The sequence below is a fragment of the Schistocerca piceifrons genome, chromosome X (assembly GCF_021461385.2).
Source record: "Schistocerca piceifrons isolate TAMUIC-IGC-003096 chromosome X, iqSchPice1.1, whole genome shotgun sequence".
NCBI classification, from domain to species: Eukaryota; Metazoa; Arthropoda; class Insecta; order Orthoptera; family Acrididae; genus Schistocerca; species Schistocerca piceifrons.
Window position 1 is genome coordinate 912,197,699 of NC_060149.1, and position 24,481 is coordinate 912,222,179.

Genomic DNA, 24,481 nt, shown 5'->3' on the forward strand with positions numbered 1-24,481 from the left:
CAATTATGCTGTGATCACCCATACCAAGAAAACTATACATTGTTCACCTGTAAGTGAATTGCATGTATTATTTGCAGAAATATTTTTAGTTTTCTCCAGAAAGGTCAAGAATACCAGCAGGACAATTTTTGCATAATATATCAAGTACATTTCCTCTTCAGGATGTCACCAATGTGAACTGACAAAATGACATTGTGTTTTATTTCTGTCAGCATTGAACAGGATTTAAAAGGCTGGCTGCTGTGATTTCAGCCACCAATGTGTGTGTGTGTGTGTGTGTGTGTGTTTCAATACAGCAATCAATTACCCCTGTACTTTTTGACAGTGATATTAAAAGTTGCGTTTATATTGAGAGAGCAAATATCACTATCTTTTGACCCACATGGGTGCTGTCAGTTTTAATGTGTCCTTCAAATGTGTGTGAACAACATTTTGGAATTAGATAAAATCACCTTTGGTAACACTGTAATTATTTGCTAAGACCAATTTGTAGATGTTCTCTCATTGCCTACTATTATTTACATTTAAAAATTAATTTTTTTGGCAGGGTTAACATTTTATCTATTATGTGCCATTCTTATATCAGTTTTTGCCAATGCCATCTATAAGGTGTCATAATATCTACATTGTCTAGCCCAAAGCAATTATTTCAGGACAGCAAACTGAAAAAAAAACTTTACAAATATTATGAATTTGTTTAATCAATTGTTAAGCATGATAACATTGCACTGTTTTCTGTTATTTAGTTACACATGTTTCTTAACATGTGGTTATCCCTTGATAAAGACACTGCACAACATACCAAGGTTCCAGCGTTCTTCGTGCCTCATCAAACTTGTTATTGAAAAAATAATTTACAGCTATTCTAGCTTCATTTAGGGCAGACTCCAAGTCCATGCTACTGGACCTAGAACAAAAATGAAACATGAGGCGCTGAATTGTAATTTCGTTTCAGTAGTATGCTATAACTTATTGCTTATCATTGTATGCTAGAAAATTCAATAACTTTGTGTTAAAATAACAGTGGCAATACTTAGAGCTACAGTCTGAAGGCAATTTTCATGCAAAATTTGACTATTGCTCAATCTCTTTGTGACTGCTTTAATTTTACAGATGAGTCCAGATAAATAGTTATTTAGTCATACAGTTATAACTCTAAAATAAGGAATCTTTTTTCAATCGAATATTGCCCAGTAACTCAAAAGCCATTTGGTCCTCTGTCAACAAATCTTGCTGTAAGATGTTAAGCAATAGCACAAAAATGTATGCCCAGTTATAAAGAGTGTAAAATATATCTAAATAACGAACCAGTTTGTGATAATGAGACTCCACTCTGTTTTGTCAAAAAATAAAGGCTTTAAGAATAAAATTCAGACCAGCTTGTACAAATTCTTTGAACAAAGCTATCACAGCTATAGTTTAAAACTTATAAAAGTGTCTTTGACTGAAATTTTCTTTTAATTTTATGACTGGTTTTAAATGATATGATCATCAGAAATGTCTGTCATTCTAAACTATTACTTAAAACATAAAAAAACTTGTAGCCAATATAGGTATCACAAAGAAATGTAAAGGCATAATAAAAGTCTGCTAGAACCCCCAATGCAGGTATCTAGAGTATCCAAGCTATTGGGGCGCATCCACTGAAGGTGCAACTGCACCAGGATGTAACAAAGTGCTGCTAGGGCATGTTGAGTATGAAAAAACTTCTTTTAGCGTCTTGCTTTTGGACACACAGACACTAATGATAAACTGATGGTCTGCCACTGCAATACCACGAAGCACTGCCCTCTGATCAAGACCTCAATCACTGTATGAAAGGGTCAACAAGTTCTTTACTAGACAATGCCAGGGCTCCATATGCTGATTATCATTGATGCTTTATCAAATTCCATATGTATTCTCCTCATGGTCTAGAAGTTGGCAAGGATGTTTGCTATTCAGGAGCAGCCAGAGTTCATTGTTACAGTTAATAGGCCTTAACAACACATTCCAGAAATTTTAATTACTTTCCACATGGGAAGATCAAGGAGCTACCTGTTACATCATTCCATTCATAGTCCAATAATAGTGCAGAATGGACAATGGATTTTTCAAGTACCTCATGATCACAGCACAACGCCAGTCAACAGCAGCAACCCTGTAGAGCTCTTACATAACACCATATGACCTACACCTTCAACATCCAGAGGACCACCATCAGGCTGCTGCCTAAATACCTTTTTCTTTCTCTGGAAAGATGATGCTTCCATTTCATCCAACATGCAACTCTATCTGATGTTCATTTATATCAATGAGATGCGCATAAGATATCTTTTAGCAGTCAAAATTGCAATAAAGTGGCTACGAATTGTCGTATGGGTACCAAACGTTATAGGAATGATGTCAGACTGTGCACTGCAGGGCTTGCATTTTTAGTGGTGTTAATATCATGACTTTCCATTAGGCGCTGGTATCAGTATGGCGACATAGGTTTGAAACACGGGCAGCGGTGTGAATTACAGTCACAGTCAGTCAACATAAGTCTGGGCAACGTGCGCAGGGCTTTATACTTGTAAAGCTCTTTTATCGAAACAACAGCAATACTGCCATCGCTCTTTGCAAGGATTGACACATTAAAGGAATACAGAGAGAATTTCTTTCTGCACCGGGTTTGAAGAACATGACTCAGATGTTCAAATTAACAGGTGATTTGGGAATTCTCCTTGGAGAGACTGACAGCCAATTGCACCATAAATTGTTGAAGTTAATGTTGGCATGACTGAGAATTCTGGATGCAATGTGTGATCCTCAAGCAGTGGATGAGTTGTGTCACAACAGCTGAAAATTCCATGGTTCATCATTCAAAAAGTCCCATGAACAATCGTGAAATAGTATCTCTGGTGCAGGTCCAGGTTGTCATGGGCGCAGATAGTTCTTACACTGAGCAATTTTTGTAACCTGGAATGTAAGCATGGTGTGCAGTTAACAAGTATTACCCTCTCATGTGGAAACTAAAATATGTTCCTTTAAATGATTTATTCATTATTTCTCTTCTGAACTTCCTTAAAAATGTTCCCACAAATTTTCATTTTCCTATGATCACTCATTTTTCATGGGGTTCCTCTCAAGTAATGAAAGTTTAATTATAACCACCCTGACATAATGCATGGCATGTCTTTATCAGTATACATTATTTCTTGTTTTAATCTTTATTAAATATGTATATGGCTTACATTTACTTAATATACCATATACTTCAAAATGTATGGAAGGAAGGAGATATCAAAGTTTAACATACCCCTGATTACAGGATCACTAGAGACAGAGTACAAACTTGGATTAGAGATGGATCGAGAATGAATTGCGAGAAAATAAAACACCTACAGCCTACTCATGTTTTTATTTTATTTTATTTTGTTTTGCTTTCTTGGAACCAGTTTCGGTGCTTCAATGCGCCATCTTCAGATTGTAATTGATGCAGAATGGGTTGATACGATCCCTATATGTATTGCATCAGTTGCCAGCATAACTGGATATGCAGATAATCTGAAAAATTGTGTGTCAGCACTTTAACCATCGACAGCAATTGATGAAGTGCTGACACGTAAGTTTTCAGATTATCTGCACATCCACTTATGTTGGCAAGTAATGCGATATATATATATATATATAGTTTGTATCAACCCGTTCTGCATCAATTACAACCTGAAGATGGCGCATTGAAGTGCCAAAACTGGTTCCAACAAAATAAAATAAAATCATAAGCACAGCTGTAGGTGCTTTATTTTCTCACGATAGTAAACAGCCATCATCCCAAAGACCTCCTGCCAAAAGGATGGACATACAGACACAAAAATGAATTGATCATGTCTTTTTTAAAGGAAACATCCCACCATTAGCTGTAGGTGATTTAGGGAAACCACGTGCAACTTAAATCTGATGGCAAGTCACGGATTTGAAATGTCCTCCTCTCAAATTTGAGTCCAATGGAGATTCAGATGGAATATTGGGGTTTAAATTGTGTAAGACACCAGTTCTGTTGTGTGTATGCTCGTAAATGGTTTCCTCAATTGAACATTAGAAAATGCCAAAGGAAAAGATAGGAATTCCCTAAACGAAAGGTTTCCAAGTTTTTCAGTTCATAAAGTATGCATCTGTACTTAAATTTCACTGTGTGTTCCTTATTGAGTTTGATTGTGATCACCTGAATGATGATATCACTTTGAAAGCAATCACTTAGGGACTGATGACCTTAGCAGTTCAGTCCCATAAGATTTCACACACATTTGAACACAAAGCAATCACTGTCTTCGTAAAACAAAGAGTATGGGGATAACCAAGAGTGTCTGAACTGAACATTGAACATGTATGTGTCTTTTGTATGTACTAATAATATATCTGTTTAAACAGATAACTGTCAATTAACAGTGTCGACGATTTATCGGTACTAAGTTTCAAGGAAATGCTAGTGACGTTGGTATCATTTAGAGTTGCTCCAAAGCCCACAGTCCCGGACTTGCACAAGTACAAAAACAAAATGTTGGTGCACAGAGGAAATTTCGTCATATTCAGTGATGAATCAGTGTTTTATAAAGATGGAAGATGAAAGATCTGAGGTCATAAAATCCACAACAGAATACTGTGTGCAATAGTGACTCTTCAAAATTCATTGTTTTCTATGCCCTATCTGATCAGAATTGTTTATGCTGATATGCTACAGCTAAGGCTATTGCTGTTTTCTCAATTGTAAGATTGATCAGAGAATTTAATTTGGCAATAATGCAGAATACTTTCACACCAGCAGAACACTGCACATTGCCCACAACTGGATTGGTCTCTGGAGAATGAATGACAGGGTTGGTTTGTCATGACTTCCACATTCACCCAATCTGATATCATGTTGTTTCTTTCTTTTAGTGTTTGTTGAGAGTATTTGACTACTACCACCAGATGACATATTTAACTTGAGAAAATTAATGGAAGCATCTGTTTTATCAACTGCTGTAGACATACTGTTCTAGACATTCTGCTCAAGGTAAGGGAAAAAAACTCTCCCACAAACTGGATGTGCACCATTTTCGAATGATAGTTACATTGCACACTTTTGGGGTAACATAGAAAAGCTTTAAAACCCTAATTCCCTTTTTGAAAGAGACTGTAGTTTGCAAAAGTTCATCTCTGCTTTATGCAAGTTTTGTGATCTATGAACAGAAGTAGGCAAGAAAAACTTCTGTTACTAAATTATTTTATTGCCAAGTTATTTTTTCTGTCTATAATTTTGATGTTTGAATTCATGGAATAACAGTTTGAATGCACCATTGACTGAACTTCACAATTACATGTGACATGACTCTGCTTTGTATTAACGAGCATATTTTACAATGCCCTCTTTCAAATCGCAATAATCTATCTAGTAATGCCTCTGATATCATTAACATGTTTATAGTGAAATCTGCTAGAGAAAAGAAATGCTTGTCTTTTAAAACCACACTCATATTACATTTCTGAGTTACAAGGGAAACAGTAGACACCTAAATACACACAACACATTGATGCCACATCATCTTTTTAGTTTTTATTTAATGTTTCATTGGCTGATATCTCAAAGGAGTCAACATATCCTCCATCCTACTTGTTGCTGGTACATAGCAAGCAGTTAAACTATTTGTAGCACTAAAAAGAATTTTATGCTTACTACAGAATCCACGTATGTAACAATATTATTAACTTTACTTTTCAATGGCGAATCAACATTAAGATAATTGAAGTTGCATGCCTGGTTTACAATATACTGAGACACTCATAGTATGTAGTTAAAAACAGTTCATTTTACCACCACACTTGGAATCATGCAGACTGAGTTGCAGCACTGGCAATTTGATCGAGTCTCTAGACTGGGTAATTATTACTTGGATTGGGAGGTACAATTACAATTAACAAAGCTCCCAAGCTAATTGCTAGCCCCAAGAATCAGCTTCTTGTTTCAACAACACGATAACTGTTGTTATTTCGTATCATTTTGCTCAAATAAAAATAAATGCTTACCTTGATGCATTTGATTTCTCAAATGTAGGCAGTATGGAATATATCTTGCGTATTGTCGTGTCCAGTGCCATTTCCATTTTTCTCCGAGACAGCTGCAGACCTAATTAACTAACAGTCTCAACACTTATGATCTTTACAATTCCTAAACAGCTCAGTTTAAACAAGATATCAAAACAAAATAGTATATAATATAAGTAAGATGTATGTAGCAGTGCTTCACTTCTGAATTTTGGAAAATTTTAAGTGTTCTGGACTGCAGTATTGTTGATACTGATTACCATCACATTTAAAGCTGATGTAGTGATGTTACTTGATGTTCTAATATCACCAAAAACACAGCCTGTATCAATACTGCAACATCTGCTAACAGATTCGTTAATGTGATGTAAAATAAAATATGTAGCAGTGTTACTGGAACAACTGAACAGCAAACTAACATTGTAAAAACCAGTAAATTAATTCATGATCACCGAAGATCAATTAGCCACATTATAAATACAACACACACTAAGTTGAGGTAAATTTCCCTGACTGAATGCAGATAACTACAAACCACAATATGGAATCAATAACAGAAAAATCGCTAAACATGCGCTAAAAGAGCTCGGAAAAAAATGGCACAGCACTGGTAAAAATATCAATGGGAGTGTTAAGATTAGATTAGATTAGATTATTTTCTCCTAAGGTACGTACACGAATCTAAAACGTTCATATGCAGTTTGGCTTGGTGATAACAACTGAGATAAGATTATGTAACAACTTTTAAAGTTAACTAGGTTATTCCACTCTAAAACTGATAGCAGACCAATATATTTTGTTCACCTGGTTTGTACATTACAGTTCATTAACAAGTACTGAAATGCACAAGAAGTTTCTGCTTGCACACAAACATAATTACAAAATTATTTTGTATTTCTAAATTCACAGCTTTTGACAATCAAAATAGGCAGTATCTTGTTGAATCCACTTACAAATCAATTTTGCAGTATTATATATTCTCTTTCTCCATCACATATCCATAATGGTGAAATTCTTTTGCAGCATTTGCAGACATTCCAATAGTTAGTTGGCTACATTCCACTCAGAGATGCAATGCTGTCACATTATGTAGTTTCTGAAGTATCTTTGTAAATAGTAACACAATATTTTATACTTAATATTAGAAATATGTACTTTATTAAAACAGATCTAGGTGACCTAAAAATATACGATTTGACCAAAAGTGTCCAGACATCCCATCGAATATGTACATGTCGTGATGCATATCTTGGGTATATGACTACAAAGGTTATACACTATCATTGTACATGTATTTTATATCAGACTATGACAATGTAGAGAACTGAATATGTTTCAATGGGACATTGCTGTAGGGATCTATAAGTTTGTAGATTCTGACAGAATTTTCACATTTGCTGACAATGCTCCAGTAGTACTTTCTGGATGTTTCTTCTTCATATCTAATCATTGCTCTGGTAGTCACAAGAAATTTCCTCACAAGGATACCAAGACTAGAGCATACTGTTAGAATCTTTGAACATGTATCATTGTCAAGTACGTGGTCCAGTCACATTAATGGAACCACCACCTATGTTCGATGTCAATGTGCAATAACCACTCACAGTTGGCAAGTGGCAGCACTACCACTGGACGGTACAAGAAGTTTGTGGAGGGAGGAGGTGGGTGGGGGGAGGGGGGGGGGGGGGAAGAAGTAATGTGGAAAACAGTGCAGTCATTGTCATAATGTGGAAATAAAGCAATTTATCTGATGCTCAAAAGGTTATGATCACTGGCTTTTGGGCCACTGCAAAGTTTGCAAACTGTGCTGCTGCAGTTAAAGTATATCATGCATAGCAAAATGGTGCTACACGGGTCATAGGGTTGAATCACAGTTTCAGAGATGTGTATGGGTGAGTATGCATGCAACTGTAGAACAACGTATTGCCCAGATGAACAAGGTGCTGCCAACAGTGGCTCCCCACCAACCGTTCAGCAAACATTGGTGCGTATGGGCCTCCACAGCAGGCACCTAGTTCATACACCGATGCTCACTGCCATTCAGTGGCGATGACGGCTGAAAACTGCAAGCCGGTACTGAAACTGGTCATCGAAGTCATGACAGGTGGCCTTTTCGGATGGCGAATGGTCATTGGAGTGTACGACGTAGAACATCTGAAAGCAAACACACTGCAACAATTGCTGGAAAAGTTGAGGCCAGAGGAGGGAGCATAATTGCCTGGAAAATGTTTTCATGACACTCCCTGGGCACTCACCATTCTGGAAGGCACACTGGATCAATAAGAGTATGTGTCTATCCTCGGGGACCATGTCCACCCCCACATGCAGTTTGTTTTTCTTCGGCACAGTGGCACCTACCAGCAGGACAATGCAGCGTGTCACACAGCTCGCACTTCGTATGCACGGTTCACAGAACACCAGTATAAGTTTACCATACTCCCTCGGTCATCGGACTCACTGGATTTAAACCCAATCGAGAAACTGTGAGACCCCCCCTCTATCGGTCTGTTCGCACCGTGGATCCTCAACTGAGAAACCTAGTGCAGCTGGCCACAGCAATGGAGTCAGCACGGCTCCACATTTCTGTCGGTACCTTTGAGGACCTCACTGACTCTCTTCCTGCATGTCTTGCAGCAGTACAGACTGCAAAATGTGGTTAGTCAGGCTTTTGATAGGTGATCACATTAATGTGGCTGGACACTGTATTTCAAATGACAGCTGCCTCAGGTCAGTTACTGAAGTCAGTGGTGGAACAATCTCTTCAGATAGCACTATACTTTCATGGTTGTCAAGCTGCCCAGCTGCATCACAAGAAAGAATTGTAAAATCACTTAAAATGGTGCAAAGTGATCATATTATTGGACTGTGATGCAGTAGAAGTAGTTTTATGAAGTAGTGAGTTATAGTATGGGATTTAACATTAAGATGGACATGTTCAGACTTTGAACAAGCCTGGCTAGTGATATTTCCTTTTTTTAATAGTTTGGTTATTGAGTCTGGCATTTTATGTGTAAGCATGATAATATTTCTATTCACAAAGCAAGGAGAATTACATAATTGTTTGTAGGAAACTGGATTAGATTTGCTGGAATAACTTGTTCAAAGACTTTTTGTAGCAAAAGGACATAAGCTTGTATATTATTGATTATACAGGTGGGTATTTATGAGGAACAGTAATAGGCGGCATCAACCTACTGATACTGTTTGTTGGTTTCATCCCGCAACGCAATGACAACGTGATGTGTGACAACATATGAGTGAAAGCAGAAAGGGAACAATAACAGTAACAATATTTATTTTGTCTGTATTATTTACTGGAATGTATGTTGTGGTGTCAGTCTGAGTGTAGTCCATCCCAATCTCTACGTTAGGTTAGGAGGGGACAGCCTGGCTCTGAGTTGCAAAGCCAACAAATGTGAACACAAAATCTTAATGTGGTGACATACTGATCTGTAGTGTGGCCCAAGGTCTATGTTAGGATGAACACTGCCAGTTAAGTTGTGAGTTGGTGAAGCAGTATTGAATGCTTCAGTTAATCCAAAAGGTGTGTGCAGAACTATGTCCAAATAGTGTACTTAAACATCACACAACACAATTCGTGCACTGTCTGTCACACACAAATGGTTTATGACATTCAAAATATTTTTCACTTAATGGCAAGTTCAGTGCAGATCGGTGTGAATGCAGCTACTTGGAGAAAAAAACAATGACTTGTCTAGTAACAATGGCACACAAAAAGATTGAAAACACTGGCACGAGTTCCGCATAATTTTTTCTACATTGTATTGCTAATTACACGTTTTGCTGGATTAGTATCTTTAGTACTTTATCGGTGAGATACCAAGAGTCAGAACTGAATCCTAGATTATCATTAGAATTTTATCCAGCTAGCTTTTCTGATGTTCATCTACCTTGTGTGAGAGATGTGTTATGTGGCAGATGGTGCCTGTATTGTGAGAAAAAAGCATTGCAAATTAAAATAACGGGATGTTGAAGTTTGTTGCTCCCAAAGCAATAAGTTATTTAAAACACGTATTTAATGGTACAACCTATACAGCTTGTGTCTACATTATTTGCATGCACTTCAAGCAACACTGTATGAGGAAAAGAGTCACACTGTGCATCACATTCCACATTAAACTACAGGATGCAGCATCACTGGCTGAAAAAGATGGTTTGAAGGCCAGAAGAAGAGCAGAGCCTGACAATCACAGTATAAGCAAGTCTAATAAAGCATTTCTGTGTTCATAAAACTACAGTGGATCGATAACTACTTGTTAACACTATGGTGCCAAAACAGACAGACTAAAAACACTATTTGCATACAATAATTATTCCACCTATATATGAAGACACAATGTGAATTAACTACTTTTGTAGGAACATATCTCCTCTCTCTCTCTCTCTCTCTCTCTCTCTCTCTCTCTCTCTCTCTCTCTCTCTCTCTCAGGACAGGACATCGTTTTTTTCATAATATATACACCACCTCAAACTTAGCATGAATTTAATGCATTTTACAATAAATTTGGTCTTCTGTATATAAAATATTGCTTCTTTATAACCAATGCATTTTCTTAACCTGCAAAGTAATTGGGTCTGTGATGAAAAAAAAAGAAAAATGTTTTAAATAACTCATTGCTTTGGAAGCAATAAACTTCAACAACCCTTTATTTTAATTTGCAATGCTTTTTCTCACATTATAGGCAGCATCTGCTATATAACACATCTCTCACACAAGGTAGATGAGCATCAGAAAAGTAGTATAGTACTTTCTGCTAGCTACTTTAAACTAGATGACCGCTTAACTCCCACCGACTGTCTCAGTTGCTGTTTATGAGACGTCTAGCATTCTCCTGTTATGTACTTTTCCTACCACCTGTTATTCCTACATATGTTCAAAATACCAATTTGAACACACACTATCTCTTCAGTCATAGTCCATGTTTATCAAAAGTTAAGTTGTACATCTGTTTCTCATTAGAGTCCTCTTTTTGAAATGCTACATTTTTTTTATGTTCCCACCCATTATCTAATCATAGTTTTCAAATCAAAAGTGAAATGTGTTGTTCATTCTCTCTGAAGGGCATTGTTTAAATATGAGAGCTCAGTTAAAACACTCACATTAGTATTATTCTAGCAAATTAGTAAGCATTTACATGTATAAAGTACTGAAGACTGCGAACACCCAAGTTCTATGGATGCATCTCAGTAACACAATAAAAATGGCTTCAACTTTTTGAGTAGGGTGTTTTTATAGCAGTAAGTTTGAATTTTTAATCCATACCTTTCTGTATCTTTGGAAATCACACAGCAGAACTACTATTTGTGTACTCCTTAAAGACACCTGATGTGGTGGCTAGCTCAACTGATACAAATCAAAGGTACTCATTCGGCACTGACAGCTTTCCCTCACTGTCAACCTAGCCTGACTGGTTAGCAGTGAGAGCTGAGTTGAGTATATTGTCTGCTTTTGTACACTGAAGTGAATATGACACATGGAAATAAAGACAAATAAAAAATGAGGCACCATGAAGACAACACAGAATGGTGACAATAATGCTAGTGTACACTGCATTGTACACTGGGCTAAGGCTGGTAGTGACCTGAAACAAGTGAACCATCAATTTATAAAAATGTAGGTAAGTCACCTCCTTCCTGTGTTTTCAAAAATTGTTGAAAAGGTAGCTTACAACAGAACACTAAACCACTTTTCTAAACACAACCTTTTAACAACCACTGAGTTCGGCTTCCTTCAAGGATGCTCTATGGACAGAGCAATGTAACTTCACAAACTCAGCAATGGTAGAAAAAAATTAGCCTGTTGGCATTTAATATGATCTTGCTAAAATTCTCATAACATTTTACTAAGAAAACTATAACATTATGGTGCTAAATGCTTTCCTCTTGTGTGGATGGAGTCATGTCCACAGAAAACAAAGGTTCATAGTTAAAACTGACAACTGGATAAAAATTAATTTTGCAGTGAGAGAAAACAAATACTGATAGAGGAAATAGAAAAGATACAAAGATGAGCAGTGTGTTTCATTACAGGTTCATTTTGTAATGGTGAAAGCATCATGCTAACTCCAGTGGCAAATGCTGTAAGACAAGTGTTCTGTACGATGTTGTGGTTTATTGTTTAAGTTCCGAAAGCGTACATCCCTGGAAGTGTCAACCAACGTATTGCTCCCTCATATGTGTATCTCGTGAGTATTTGAGGACTTTTTCAAAGAAGTGTGATGTTTGGTAACTGTACATATTAATAAAGTGCACAAAAACATCCATACCAAACACAGTCAGAAGAATGGTGCAATAGGCTTATAACAGGTTCACTTCAAATAACTTGACTCACAGTCTTTTTTAGAGAGAAAGGGAGGGAGGGAGGGAGGGAATTGTGCAAATCCAGAAAAAATAAAAATACCTTACATGTCCCAAAAGTAGATAATAGATGGGTGGTATTCCTAGGGATGCAGAGGGATAAATCGACTTAGCACTAGATGGATGCATTACTCAAAAGCATTGTTCTGCATATTTAGTGTTTAAAAATCACTCTCATTGGGCTGACCTAGAGATGAGATTACTAGTATATGTTCCCTTAAATCTGTCCTATGGCACAGTTTTCTGGGGAAATGTAGTTAAGATTAAAAGTTTTTTTTTATCCTATAGAAGGACGCAGTAAGCCTAGTTACCCAAAATCAGCTTCTATTCCTTTTTTAAAAAAATAAGAAAACATCGCAAAGCAAAATGAGTACCAAACATCGAGGCTTCTGAAAAGAGCTCTGTTTGAAGTTTATGAACTGGAAATACTCTCAAGTCATGCTATTGTATATAGATGATTTATTTATTTTAATTTCATTACTTCTGAATTGATCAGACAAATATGTGTCAAAACATTCAAAATGTGTACGTATTCTGTATTTGTACGAATGGCTTTGTAGCTCTGTGTGTAATTGTGAAACTATTACAAAATTATTTTTCTGTTCTCTCACAAATTTCATTTGTGGGAACAGTCAGTTTAGTTTTACTATGGTTCACATGACACATTAAACTGTAGGTTCCCCCAAATTGACTAAATGTGCTGGTTCACTGGATGAAGGTTTTAGTAAGGCATTGAAGTTCTAACCACACAGGAACTGTGATATTTAAACCAATATTTGGCTATACTGTGTAAAGCATCCGGTCATCCACTAAGAGAGTCTTCCTTGTGCAAAGCTAGTTGAATACACAGAAACTTTCTTCTCATTGTTTGTTTTACTTTCTGTCTCCATCTGTTAAAATGTTTTGTCTTTAAGGTCTTTCCTCATTACTTGAGATGAGTTTTATTAGACTCATGGTTATGTTATGGTAATAGTTTATTTGCATGCCAATCCAGTTACTGTACAGGTTGTGTCGTTATCATCAAGTTCATATCTATATTAACCTTTCATGTCACTGACTAATTTTTTATACAAAGTATCACTTAATTTTCCAGTCAACAGTTTGCTTTGATTAAAAACTGTGTCTCAGGTCCTCTCAACATGCATACTGTGAAACATACTTCACTGATTTTATACTTATTAGTCAGTTAAGTCTTGACTCATGTTTTTAGACACATGTAAGAAAGGAAGTAATGTTACGCAATTTTGAAAATAAATAAACCTTTTTTAATGTTCTGTGTCATCACAAGCAGTTGAAAAGTCAGAGTAATGCTAATATAAATAATTTTTAGCCTGAAGGCCAGAAAATTATGTTTCAAAAGGAAAAAAAAGAGAGTTAACAATTTGAATGTATGGCATTGACATGTACATTCAGTAGTTTATTTTTTCTACACACTATAAATCCTCAGACTCAGTGGATCACAACTGTGCAGGGAACATTGAGTATATACTTATATGAAGGCAGAGGACTTTATTTAACACAGGTTACTACAGATCTCAGAGTCTTAGTCAAATTATATTTTTAATTTAAAATGCTACTGGCAATTTTTTCCAAAATACTTCAACACTTTCACTTTATTCAGAAGCAAAATGCGCACGCACGCAGATATATATTGTATATAAACAAAAGTACAACAAAACTTTGATTTATGTCTATAAAAATTAAATTTATTGTAAGGACGGACTATTATTTGTATGATTCAAGGAGCACAATAAGGAAAAAAAATTAAATGAGCAAAAATATATCTATTAAAGAAATTATATATGTAGTACCAGTAAATACTTACATAGGTGGAGTTTCATAGGCATCTTGGAACTGAAACATAAAATTATTTTCTCCTCTTATACAAATACTGAAGTACTTTAAAATTATACAAAAACATTCAAAAATCATGAGCGAAGTATATAACTGTTTAAGATAACTGAACAAGGGGCAAGAGACACACACACATTGCAAGTTATATACTTTTCCCTTAGGTCCATAACAAATATCTGTATTTTAAAATGTAAACTTTCTATCCAATTGTTTTTCAGGATGATTGCTCTGGTAAATTGTTTTCTGATCAAGGTTCCCAGTGGAATTTAGTACTTGGGATGTCAAGCATGATATCTTACTTGAAATACTGTATTTCATGTGTGGTGTAAATCATACATGCCCAAAAGACCCATCTAAAAAACATTCCGTTGCTGCAAATTATGTACTGCGTGTGTTTCATACCATGCAACTTGAAAGAAAAAAGATTTACTTAGGTACATATGGGCATTAATTTTATTTCTGTTTTAACATGACACACATTTCAACACAGAATATCACATGCCAAACTGGCCATAAATAAAATGAATTTGTAGTTATGGCTAGAAAAAATATGAAGGCAACAAAGAAAATATTGTATGGACACTTATTTACAGTATATTACTCAATAGAGCAGAAACATGGCACAGTGGTGGGGGAGTCTATGACGATTATCAACCATGGGAAATGATTTTATGAAGGGAAGTTTTTAAATATCTATGCTTAAACAGAAGATTAATGAAATTCTACTGGAGCAGATAACACCTCTAAATTTGTTGAGACAGTGCTGTGCTAAAACAGAAGATTACTGAAATTCTACTGGAGTAGATAACACCCCTAAATTTGTTGACATAGTGCTGTGGTTCTATAACTGATGTACTCTGCCACATCTTGCAGTGCACGGAACTGTGCCCGACAGACTCAAATACGCTGTTGTGAATCCCCTCTTCAAGGGGGAGAGGGGGGAGGGGGGGGGGAGAGAACAGACGCTACACACTACAGGCCAGTTCATCTCCCGACTTTTTTTCCAAAGAAAGTAGAAAAGCTTGAGCACACCAGAATTTTGGAACATCCTGATAGATTTAATATTCTCAGAAAAAGACAGTTTGGTTTCCAAAAGTGTCAGTCAACTGGACAAGCAATCAATACTTTTACAAATAAAGCTCTAGAGTCTCTAAATGACAAAATGGTGAGAACATGATTATTCTGTGGTTTGTCAAAAGCCTATGAAACACTGTAAAATATCAAATATTATCACAGAAAGTTAACCTTTTGGGGATAAATGATATATCAAATAAGTGGTTACAGTCATGCCTCAAAGATAGGAAGCAGAAACTAGTATTAGACAGTCTAGACGATTTTTGTGGTGGTCTGATTTCATCAGAAGGTAGAAGCATCAAATGTGGAGTGGCACAAGAATCCATTCTTAGAACCTTTGCTGTCTCTGATATTTATAAATGACTTGCCACAATGTACAAAGCTACAGTGCCACTTTACTATTTTAACTAACTATATTCCATTCACAGCAACCACCAAAACTAAGGAGGAACTAACCGTTAAGTATGCCACACAGGCAATAGAAGAGTTGAAACGATGAAGTTTCTGGGTTGACTGCAGAGTAAACTGGTTCCATCATATAATAAACCTTGACAAGAGACTCAGCTCATTGATTTTTGCCATACTTATTACCTCTGAGTGTGGAGACTTAAACACTATGAAAGCAGCATACTCTGGATACTTCCATTCTCTAATGTCATATGGAATTATATTTTGAGGAAATCAGTCACTGGCAAAGAAAATATTCTTGGCCCAAAAACATATCAAGGATAAGACACAATGATTGTAAATGTCTGACAATGATGGAGAAGGATGTGCAGTACACTGGCATAACTTTATAATGCTCTCCATCCACATATGAAATATATGTCTGATAACAAATCCACATTTAGGGATCCTCTCACCCTGGAATGGTCACTTTACAGCTTGGATACATTTCCTAGTCACAGTGTAAAAACATCTGGAAACTATAAATATACATGCATGGCATAATATAAATTAAGATTGAACAATTATGTAGACACCGATATTCTTTTTTTTTTTTTTTTTTTTTTTAACCTTGCAGTGTGTAATTTATGTGTAATACAAATGTAATCTAGTATTACTGTCATCTTCCTTGTACCATTACTATCTTTGTGTTCATTGTTTAGAAAGATTGCATAAATTTTCATAATATAAGAAAATATACGAATTGACACACACTATGTCCTTGTGAGCTTATGACAGACAGATTGAAAGAGTAAGAAACAAATAAAAAAATAATAAATAAAAGAAATAAAAAAGATAATAGTATTAGAAAAAAGATACCCTTGAAGCAACAGAGAAGTGTAGGTTGAAATGGCCACATGGAAAAAATTGGCAAAGATTGATGGCCGTGGAAAATATGATTTGTTTGTTTGTTTGTTTGTTTTTTTTATAGGGCGCAAAAACAATTGTGTTCATATGTGCCCGAGTCCACACTATAGAACACAAAGACAGAGGGGAGTTAAAAAAACGACTATACATCAATCCCAACTGACATAAGAGAAGACAGCTATAAACAGGGACATGGAGAAAGGGCTACAAAAGACACCATACAGAAATGGAGGTCCAAAACTAAATGGCCTATGCCATATTGCTTTGACAGACAAAAGTAAAATGCGGTTGACAGCCCCCGCGTAATCTGCTAAAACGGCCAATAACTCATACGGTAAACCCAAGTGAGAACGTAAACAGTTAAAAAAATTGACATTCTGTCAGGAAGTGATGGGCAGTAAAAACTTGGGAGCAATGTGTACGAAGTGGTGGAGGAAGCACCACTTATCAAATGACGATGGCTAAAAAGGCAGTATCCAATACGCAATCTAGTTAAAATGACCTCCACCTGGCAGGAGGGCCGAGAGGAGGTCATCCACGCCACTGGGAGACGCTTAATAATGCGGAGCATATTCCCATGAAGGGAGAACCAATAGCAATGCCAAAGGGACACCACCTCCCGACAGACAGCAACACAGAGATTATCGGAGAGAATATAGGAACTAGCGGGCTGAGGTACAAGGCCTGCAGCCTTGGCAGCAGCGTCAGCAGCATCGTTTCCTGGCAGACCCACATGACCAGGAACCAACATAAACATCACAGTGGCTCCACCAAGAGTGAGCAATTGACAGTTTTCCTGGACCCGTTGCACTAAGGGATGGGCGGTGTACAGTTCACATAGACTTTGAAGGGCCCTGAGGGAGTCTCAGCAGAGGACACAACTGAAGAGTCTGTGTTGCCAGATATACTCTGCAGCCTGATACAGGGTGGAGAGCTCGGCCGTAAATACTGAGCAGTGGGCCAGAAACCGATATCTAAAGACATGGGTGACAACAACCCGAAGGCACACCTGTCACCACAGTCGGTCAGAGAGCCATCAGTGTACACAAACATACTATCGCGAAGTTCTACGTGAAGGTTGTGAAACTGAAGGCGATAGAGCAAGGCTGGAGTAGTGTCCTTAGGAAGCAAATGAAGGCAAAGGTTAACATGGGCTGCTTCACGAAGCCAAGGCGGTGAAGGGTTCACACCCACCGGGAAAGTTGCAGGTAGTGTGAAGTTGAGCCGCTGGAGCAAGTGCCGAAATTGGACTCCAGGAGGTAACAGAGAAGAGGAATGCACCCAATACTAGCGATCAAAGGAATCATTGAAGAAGGAGGCATAGGATCGGTGGCCACACACGGCAGACAAACGCCATGCATACCTGCTGAGGAGAAAGTAACGGTAGTAGTTCAGCAACTTCAGCATCGGGCTAGTGTAGAAGGCACCAGTGGCCAAACTGATGCCACGATGGTGGATAGTGTTGAGATGGTGTAAGAGGGACAGACATTAAGATGCATAAACAAAGCACCCATAGTCTAGTTTCGAATGGACAAGGGACCGATACAAACAGAGGATGGTGGTTCAATGTGCACACCAGGAAGTACCATTGAGGACACATAGGACACTGAGGGACTGCATACAGTGGGCTGCCGGGTAAGACACATGAGAGGACCAAGAGCATTTCCTATCGAGCATGAGCACCAGGAATTTCGTAGTTTCAACAAATGGAAGATCAACAAGCCTAAGATGTAAAGATGGTGGAAGAAACCAACTGCACCGTCAGAAATTCATACAGACTGTTTTGTCAGTGGAAAAATGAAAGCCACTGTCAATGCTCCAGGAGTAAAGATGATCAAGACATCACTGAAGATGGTCGGTGGTGCACACCGACGACACAGAGGCTGGACGGGTGATGGTATAATGCGGTGACACTGTCGAAGAGGATCTTCGAGTTGGCGAAGGAGAAGACCATTTGCCTTGGTTGGACTTCTTCGAGCCTATCCAGTTAGCAGAGGAAGACATAGGTGTTGGTTGGCTGGAGGGACGTAGGAAATTTTCATGGGAGTATTCCTTCTGTCCTTTTCAGCATGTTGGTTTTGCAGCTGGTGACTTTGCGCCTTGAAGCGATAGTTTGATGATTTGTTCCACAGCTGGATGAAGGGACGATGATGTTACAATGACACTGGCCGGCTTCACAATCTCAGAGCTGAATTTGAGGTCGCATGTCTGCTTGGCCATGTCCTTCAGGGAACGAGATGCAGCAAGAACAGAACTTTAGGTGCCAGATGGTAGAACACATGGTTTATGACTAGCCAATAACTTGCAAGTGACTGGGTAAGGCACTTTTTCATTTACCCAGATCTCCTGTACAGCCCACTCATCAAGACACGGGACAGTCCCGACAGGAGGCAGTGTGGCCGCCATTGCAGTTGATACAGCAGGGAGACGGAGGCGGACAATCACTCTCATGCACATCCCTACCACAGGTTACACGTTTGGATGGGTGTCGACAAGACATTCTAGTGTGGTTGAAACGATGACACTGGTAGCAGAACACTGGGTTTGGAATGTATGGTTGGACTGTGATAATTTCATAGCCTGCTTTGACCTTGGACGGAAGCACCACTCTATCAAAGGTCAAAAAAAGAGTGCGGGTGGGCACTCAGGAAGAATCTAGCTTTTCATCACCTGATGGATGGCAATGACACCCTGATTGGAGAGGTAAGATTGGATTTCTGCCTCAATCAGACTGTCGAGCAGCCTAGTGTAAATAACACCAAGGGAAGAATTCAGAGTTCTACGGGCCTCAACACGAACAGGACAGCTGTGGAGAAGTGAGGCGGCAAGCAGTTGCTGTGCTTGAGAATCAGAAGAAGTCTCCAAAAGCAAAGTGCTATCCCGTAAATGAGACCAGGATTTCACAGGGCCAGCAATGGCATCAACACCTTTCTGAATAATAAATGGATTTACCATTTTGAAGGACTGACCATCTTCAGTATGTGAAACCATTTACATTTTGTATATGTTGAGTGTGAAGGTGATTGGCTCACTGTGAGAAAATCCCCCACGATTACCAGCATCTCCAATGGTGCACTCCTTCCAACCGGGGGCCCCCTTCACAAGGGCACGCACCCACCTTAGGTGATTGTCCACACCATAAGTCACACCTCCTGAACACCTGACAGAGGGACCAGTCAGCAATTTCGAAAGGTAGCAGCTCACGCAATCACCCCTCCCGGGATCTGGCCTGTACCTGGGGGTATGTGCGAACCCTACCTGTCGACCCGGGGCTAGCAATTATGCATTACCCAGTCAGATGTTACACGTCAGATGCACAGGCCATCAGGAGTGCACAGGGAGGAAGATGAAAAAGAGGAACCTCAAATGCTGAAGCAGACGAATGATAGGAGAAGGGAAACCACGAAAGGAAAAGGGAATGAAAAACAGTGGTGAGACTGTTCTTATGTCAGTGACAGACAATGCGGAACATTCCCAATAACACCCCTGACATGGTCCTCAAAGGAGGAGAAGAGGAATAGCAAGAGCACAGGCAAGCAACACAGAATGGAAAAGGCTGGGGCCCTGTGGTAGCCAAGCACGAACCCGCCAAAGAGTGGCAACCCCATGGGGTGACGGAAAATATGGTAAAAATAGGCACAGGAGATGAGGAGGAGACTAAGAGAGGATTGGAAAAAGCTAGTTATGGAAGGAAGAGAAATATGGGGAGATCTCTGGCAAAACAATGATGCTTGGAGAAAAAAGGAGGATGCAAGAAATGACCAATAAGTCTGTAACAAACTAAAACAACTTTCTATTTGAGAAATTTTAAAGCAAATACACTTCACAAAAGAAAAATGATATTTTTTTAGCATTGTAGACTACTAAAGTCTACAGTTCAATGGGCAGTTATTTATATGGGAAGTTAACATGAAATACTCTTGTACTAACACACACATTAGATATGGTATTAGAGTGGACTTGTTTAGAATAAATCTAATCATATCACAATGATTCAGAACAGAGACCTTGATACTGGTTAACTTTACACTGATATGGGAGTCAGTTCCAGTGGGAATGGGAAAAGCAATCACCTATGATCTACTCCAAGAAACAACTGCAGCATCCACCTCAAGTTATTTAAAGTAACCACTATAAACATGTAGCTTGATAACTGAACAGAGATTTGAACCATTCTCCCACGAGTTAATCAATATGACACACCACATGTAACTGTAAAACCAAACATATTATACAATAAAATATTTGTATTCACAGGTCAATGGATAGACACAACTGACTACACAACATCCGTCAGTCAATGAAGTACTTTTTCCATAAACCAGTAATTTTTGGGGAAACTGGTTTTTTGAAAAGCTTAAATTCGTATTTATATATTTTAGAAGTAAAGAAGCCCACTCACCAAATAGAAGACGTGTCGAGTAGTCATGAAGCACATAGAGGAGACTGTTGGGTGGAGGCTGGTGATGCAGGGGGTTAAAGGAAATTGAAGCCAGGAGGATTACGGGGGCAAAGGATATGCTGCAACAGTAACTCCCATCTGCGTAGCTCAGGAACTATTCCAGTCCTGTCACAAGTTTATCCTATCCCATCAGAAGCAGGGTCACCTGGTTTTGGTTTGGTTTTGTTTAGCTTTAGGGCACAAGAAACAACTGGGGTCATATGCGCCCAAGTCAAAACTATACAACACGAAGACAGAGATGCGTTAAAAAACGACTATACGTCAGTCCCAACTGACATAAGAGATGACAGCTAAAAACAGGCATGTGGAGAAAGAGCTAAAAATAGACACCATACAGAAACGGAGGTCCAAAACTAAAAATTAAATGGACTTCACCATATTGCTTTGGCAGATGAAAAGTAAAATGCGGTCGGCAGCTCAAGAGTCATTTTCTAAAACGGCCGATAACTCAGATGGCAAACCCAAGCAGGAACGTAAACGGTTAAAAAATGGGCATTCCGTCAGGAAGTGGTGGGCAGTTAGAACTTGGGCGCAATGTGTACAAAGTGATGGGGTTGCGCCACTTATCAAATGACAATGGCTAAAAAGACAGTGCCCAATATGCAGCCTAGTTAAAATGACCTCCTCCTAGTGGGAGGGCCGAGAGGTGGTCATCCGAGCCTCTGAGAGAGGCTTAATAAGCCAGAGTTTATTCCCGTGAAGGGAGGACCATTGGTGATGCCAAAGGGACACCACTTCCCAACAGACTGCAACACAGAGATCATTGGAAGGAATATAGGAACAAGTGGGCTGAGGTACGAGAACTGCAGCCTTTGAAGCAGCGTCAGCAGCCTCGTTTCCTGGCAGATCGACATGACCACAAACTCACATCACACTGGCTCCACCAAGAGTGAGCAAGTGAGTTTTCCTGGACCCACTGCACTAAGGGATGGGCAGAGTACAGTGCACAGAGACTTTGAAGTCACTGAGTGAGTCTGAACAGAGGACACATTTGAAAAGGCTGTGTCGCTGGATATATTACGTGGCCTGATACAGGGCGGAGACCTCAGCTTTAAATACTGAGCAGTGTGCTGGAAGCTAACATTGAAAGACTTGGCTGCCAATGATGAAAGCACACCTGACCCCAAAGTCAGTCCGAGAGCCATCAGTGTATACAGAGGTACTATCGCAAAGGTCGTGAAACTGAAGGTGACAGAGTGAGGCTGGAGTAGTGTCCTTAGGAAGCAAATGAAGGCCAAGGTTAACATGGGCCGCTTCATGAAGTCGAGGCAGTGAAGGGTTCACAGCCACTGGGAAAGTTGCAGGTAGTGTGAAGTTAAACCACAGTAGCAAGTGGCGAAAGTGGACTCCAGGAGGTAACAGAGAAGAAGGACACGTCCCATACTGGCGATCCTTCGAAGAAGGAGGCATAGGATTGGTGGCCACACATGGCAGACAAATGACATGCATACCTGCTGAGGAGAAAGTCACGGCAGTAGGACAGTGGTAGTTCAGCAGCTTCAGCACACAGACTCTCAACCGGGCCAGTGCAAAAGGTGCCAGTGGCCAAATGGATGCCACAATGGTGGATAGTGTTGAGATGGCATAAGAGGGATGGACATGCAGACACATAAACAAAGCACCCACAGTCTAGATTCAAACTTACAAAGGACCAGTACAAATGGAACAGGGTGGTTAGATCTGCACCCCAGGAAGTACCACTGAGAACATGTAGTACATTGAGGAACCGCATACAGTGGGCTGCCAGGTAAGACACACAAGGAACCAAGAGCATTTCCTATAGAGCATGAGCCCCAGGAATTTTGTAGTATAACAAATGGAAGAGCAACATGCCCAAGACGTAAAGATGTATTGCCAGTGGAAAAACGAAAGCCACTGCAATGTTCGACGAGTATAAACGAGTGAGACATCGCTGAAGACGTCGCTCATTGAAACAGGTCCATGGTGAAATGCAATAGATGGCAAAATCGTCAACAAAAAGGGAGCTGGAGATGCCCGGCATGAGACAGGATATTATATGTTTAATTGCAATAGCAAAGAGGACGACGCTCGGGACGGAACCCTGAGGCACACCGTTTTCCTGAGTAAAGGTGTCCAACACAGCAGAACCAACACGCACCTTGAAAACTCAGTCTTTTAAAAATTCCTGAAAGAAACAGAGCAGGTGGCCACGGAAGCCCCACGTGTAAAGAGTACGGAGGATGCCCGCTCTCCAGCAGGTGTCGTGGGCCTTCTCCAAATCGGAAAACACGGCCACAGTCTGGGATTTCTGCAGAAACCATTCATGATATGAGTGGACAAAGTAACGAGATGGTCAACTGCAGAACGCCACGTTTGAAATCCACACCGTGCGTTCGTCAGTAAATTGCGAGACTTCAGCCACCATACCAGCCGGGCATTAATCATACATTCCATCACTTTGAAAACGTAACCAGTATGAGAGATGGGGCAATAGCTAGAAGGAAGGTTTCCAACCTCACCAGGCTTAGGTAAGGGTATGACGGCGACTTCATGTTGATGTAAAGAAATGTGCCCTCTGCCAGATGTGGTTATACATATTAAGCCGAAAGTGCTCACCCACAAGAGAAATGTGCTGCAACATCTGAATGTGGATGGCGTCTGGCCCTGGAGCAGAGGATCAGGATGAACTGAGACCATAATCTAGCTCCTTCATGGTGAAGGTGGCAATGTAGCACTCACGATTCGGATCAGAGAAGGGTATTGCCTGAGCCTCCTTCACTCGTTTCTGATGGAGGAAAGCAGGCTGATAGTGGGAAGAGCTCAAAATGTCCGAAAAATGGCGGTCCGAGGTGTTGGAGATAGCAATAGGGTTCACGATAACATCGTCTGTTATTGTCAGGCTGGAAATTGGAAAATGGATCTTGATCCCAGAGAGCTGTCTGAAGTTGGTCCACACAACAGAGAAATGTGTGAAACTGTTAAAAGAACTAGTGAATGAAATCCAGGTGGCTCTTTTGATATCCTGAAGATTGCAATGACACTTTGCATGCATCTGTTTATAACAAATGCAGTTTGCCATTGTAGGATGACAGTTAAAAACATGGATAGCACGTCTCCCTGTGCAAATTGTGTTGCAGCATGCCTCAGTCCACCAAGGGACTGGGACACGATGTGGTAAAGAGTAAGTGTGAGGAATGGAATATTATGTAGCAGTAAGGATAATGTTTGTAAGATATTCCACCTGTTCATCACAACTGGGGAAATCTTGTTCTTTGAAGGTCGCCAGGAAGGAGGAAAGCTGCCAGTCGGCCTTAGTAAGCTGCCATTTGGGGGTGCACACAAATGGGATAGGAGTCAGCAAATGGATAGCACTTGGGTAATGGTCGCTCGAGC

At 39.3% G+C, this 24,481-nt stretch overlaps 1 protein-coding gene across 6 annotated transcripts in view; it reads right to left on the reverse strand.

Moving 5' to 3' along the window:
- The window catches only part of LOC124722711 (tetratricopeptide repeat protein 39B-like), a 336,578-nt gene that overhangs the window by 104,006 nt on the left and 208,091 nt on the right, over positions 1-24,481 (reverse strand). For all 6 annotated transcript variants that reach the window (XM_047247848.1, XM_047247847.1, XM_047247850.1 and 3 more), the window contains exons 3-4: positions 14,249-14,277; positions 803-907 (exon numbers count right to left, since the gene is read on the reverse strand). In XM_047247848.1, coding sequence (XP_047103804.1) covers positions 803-907; positions 14,249-14,277 — 134 coding nt within the window. The remainder of the gene's footprint in view (positions 1-802; positions 908-14,248; positions 14,278-24,481) is intronic.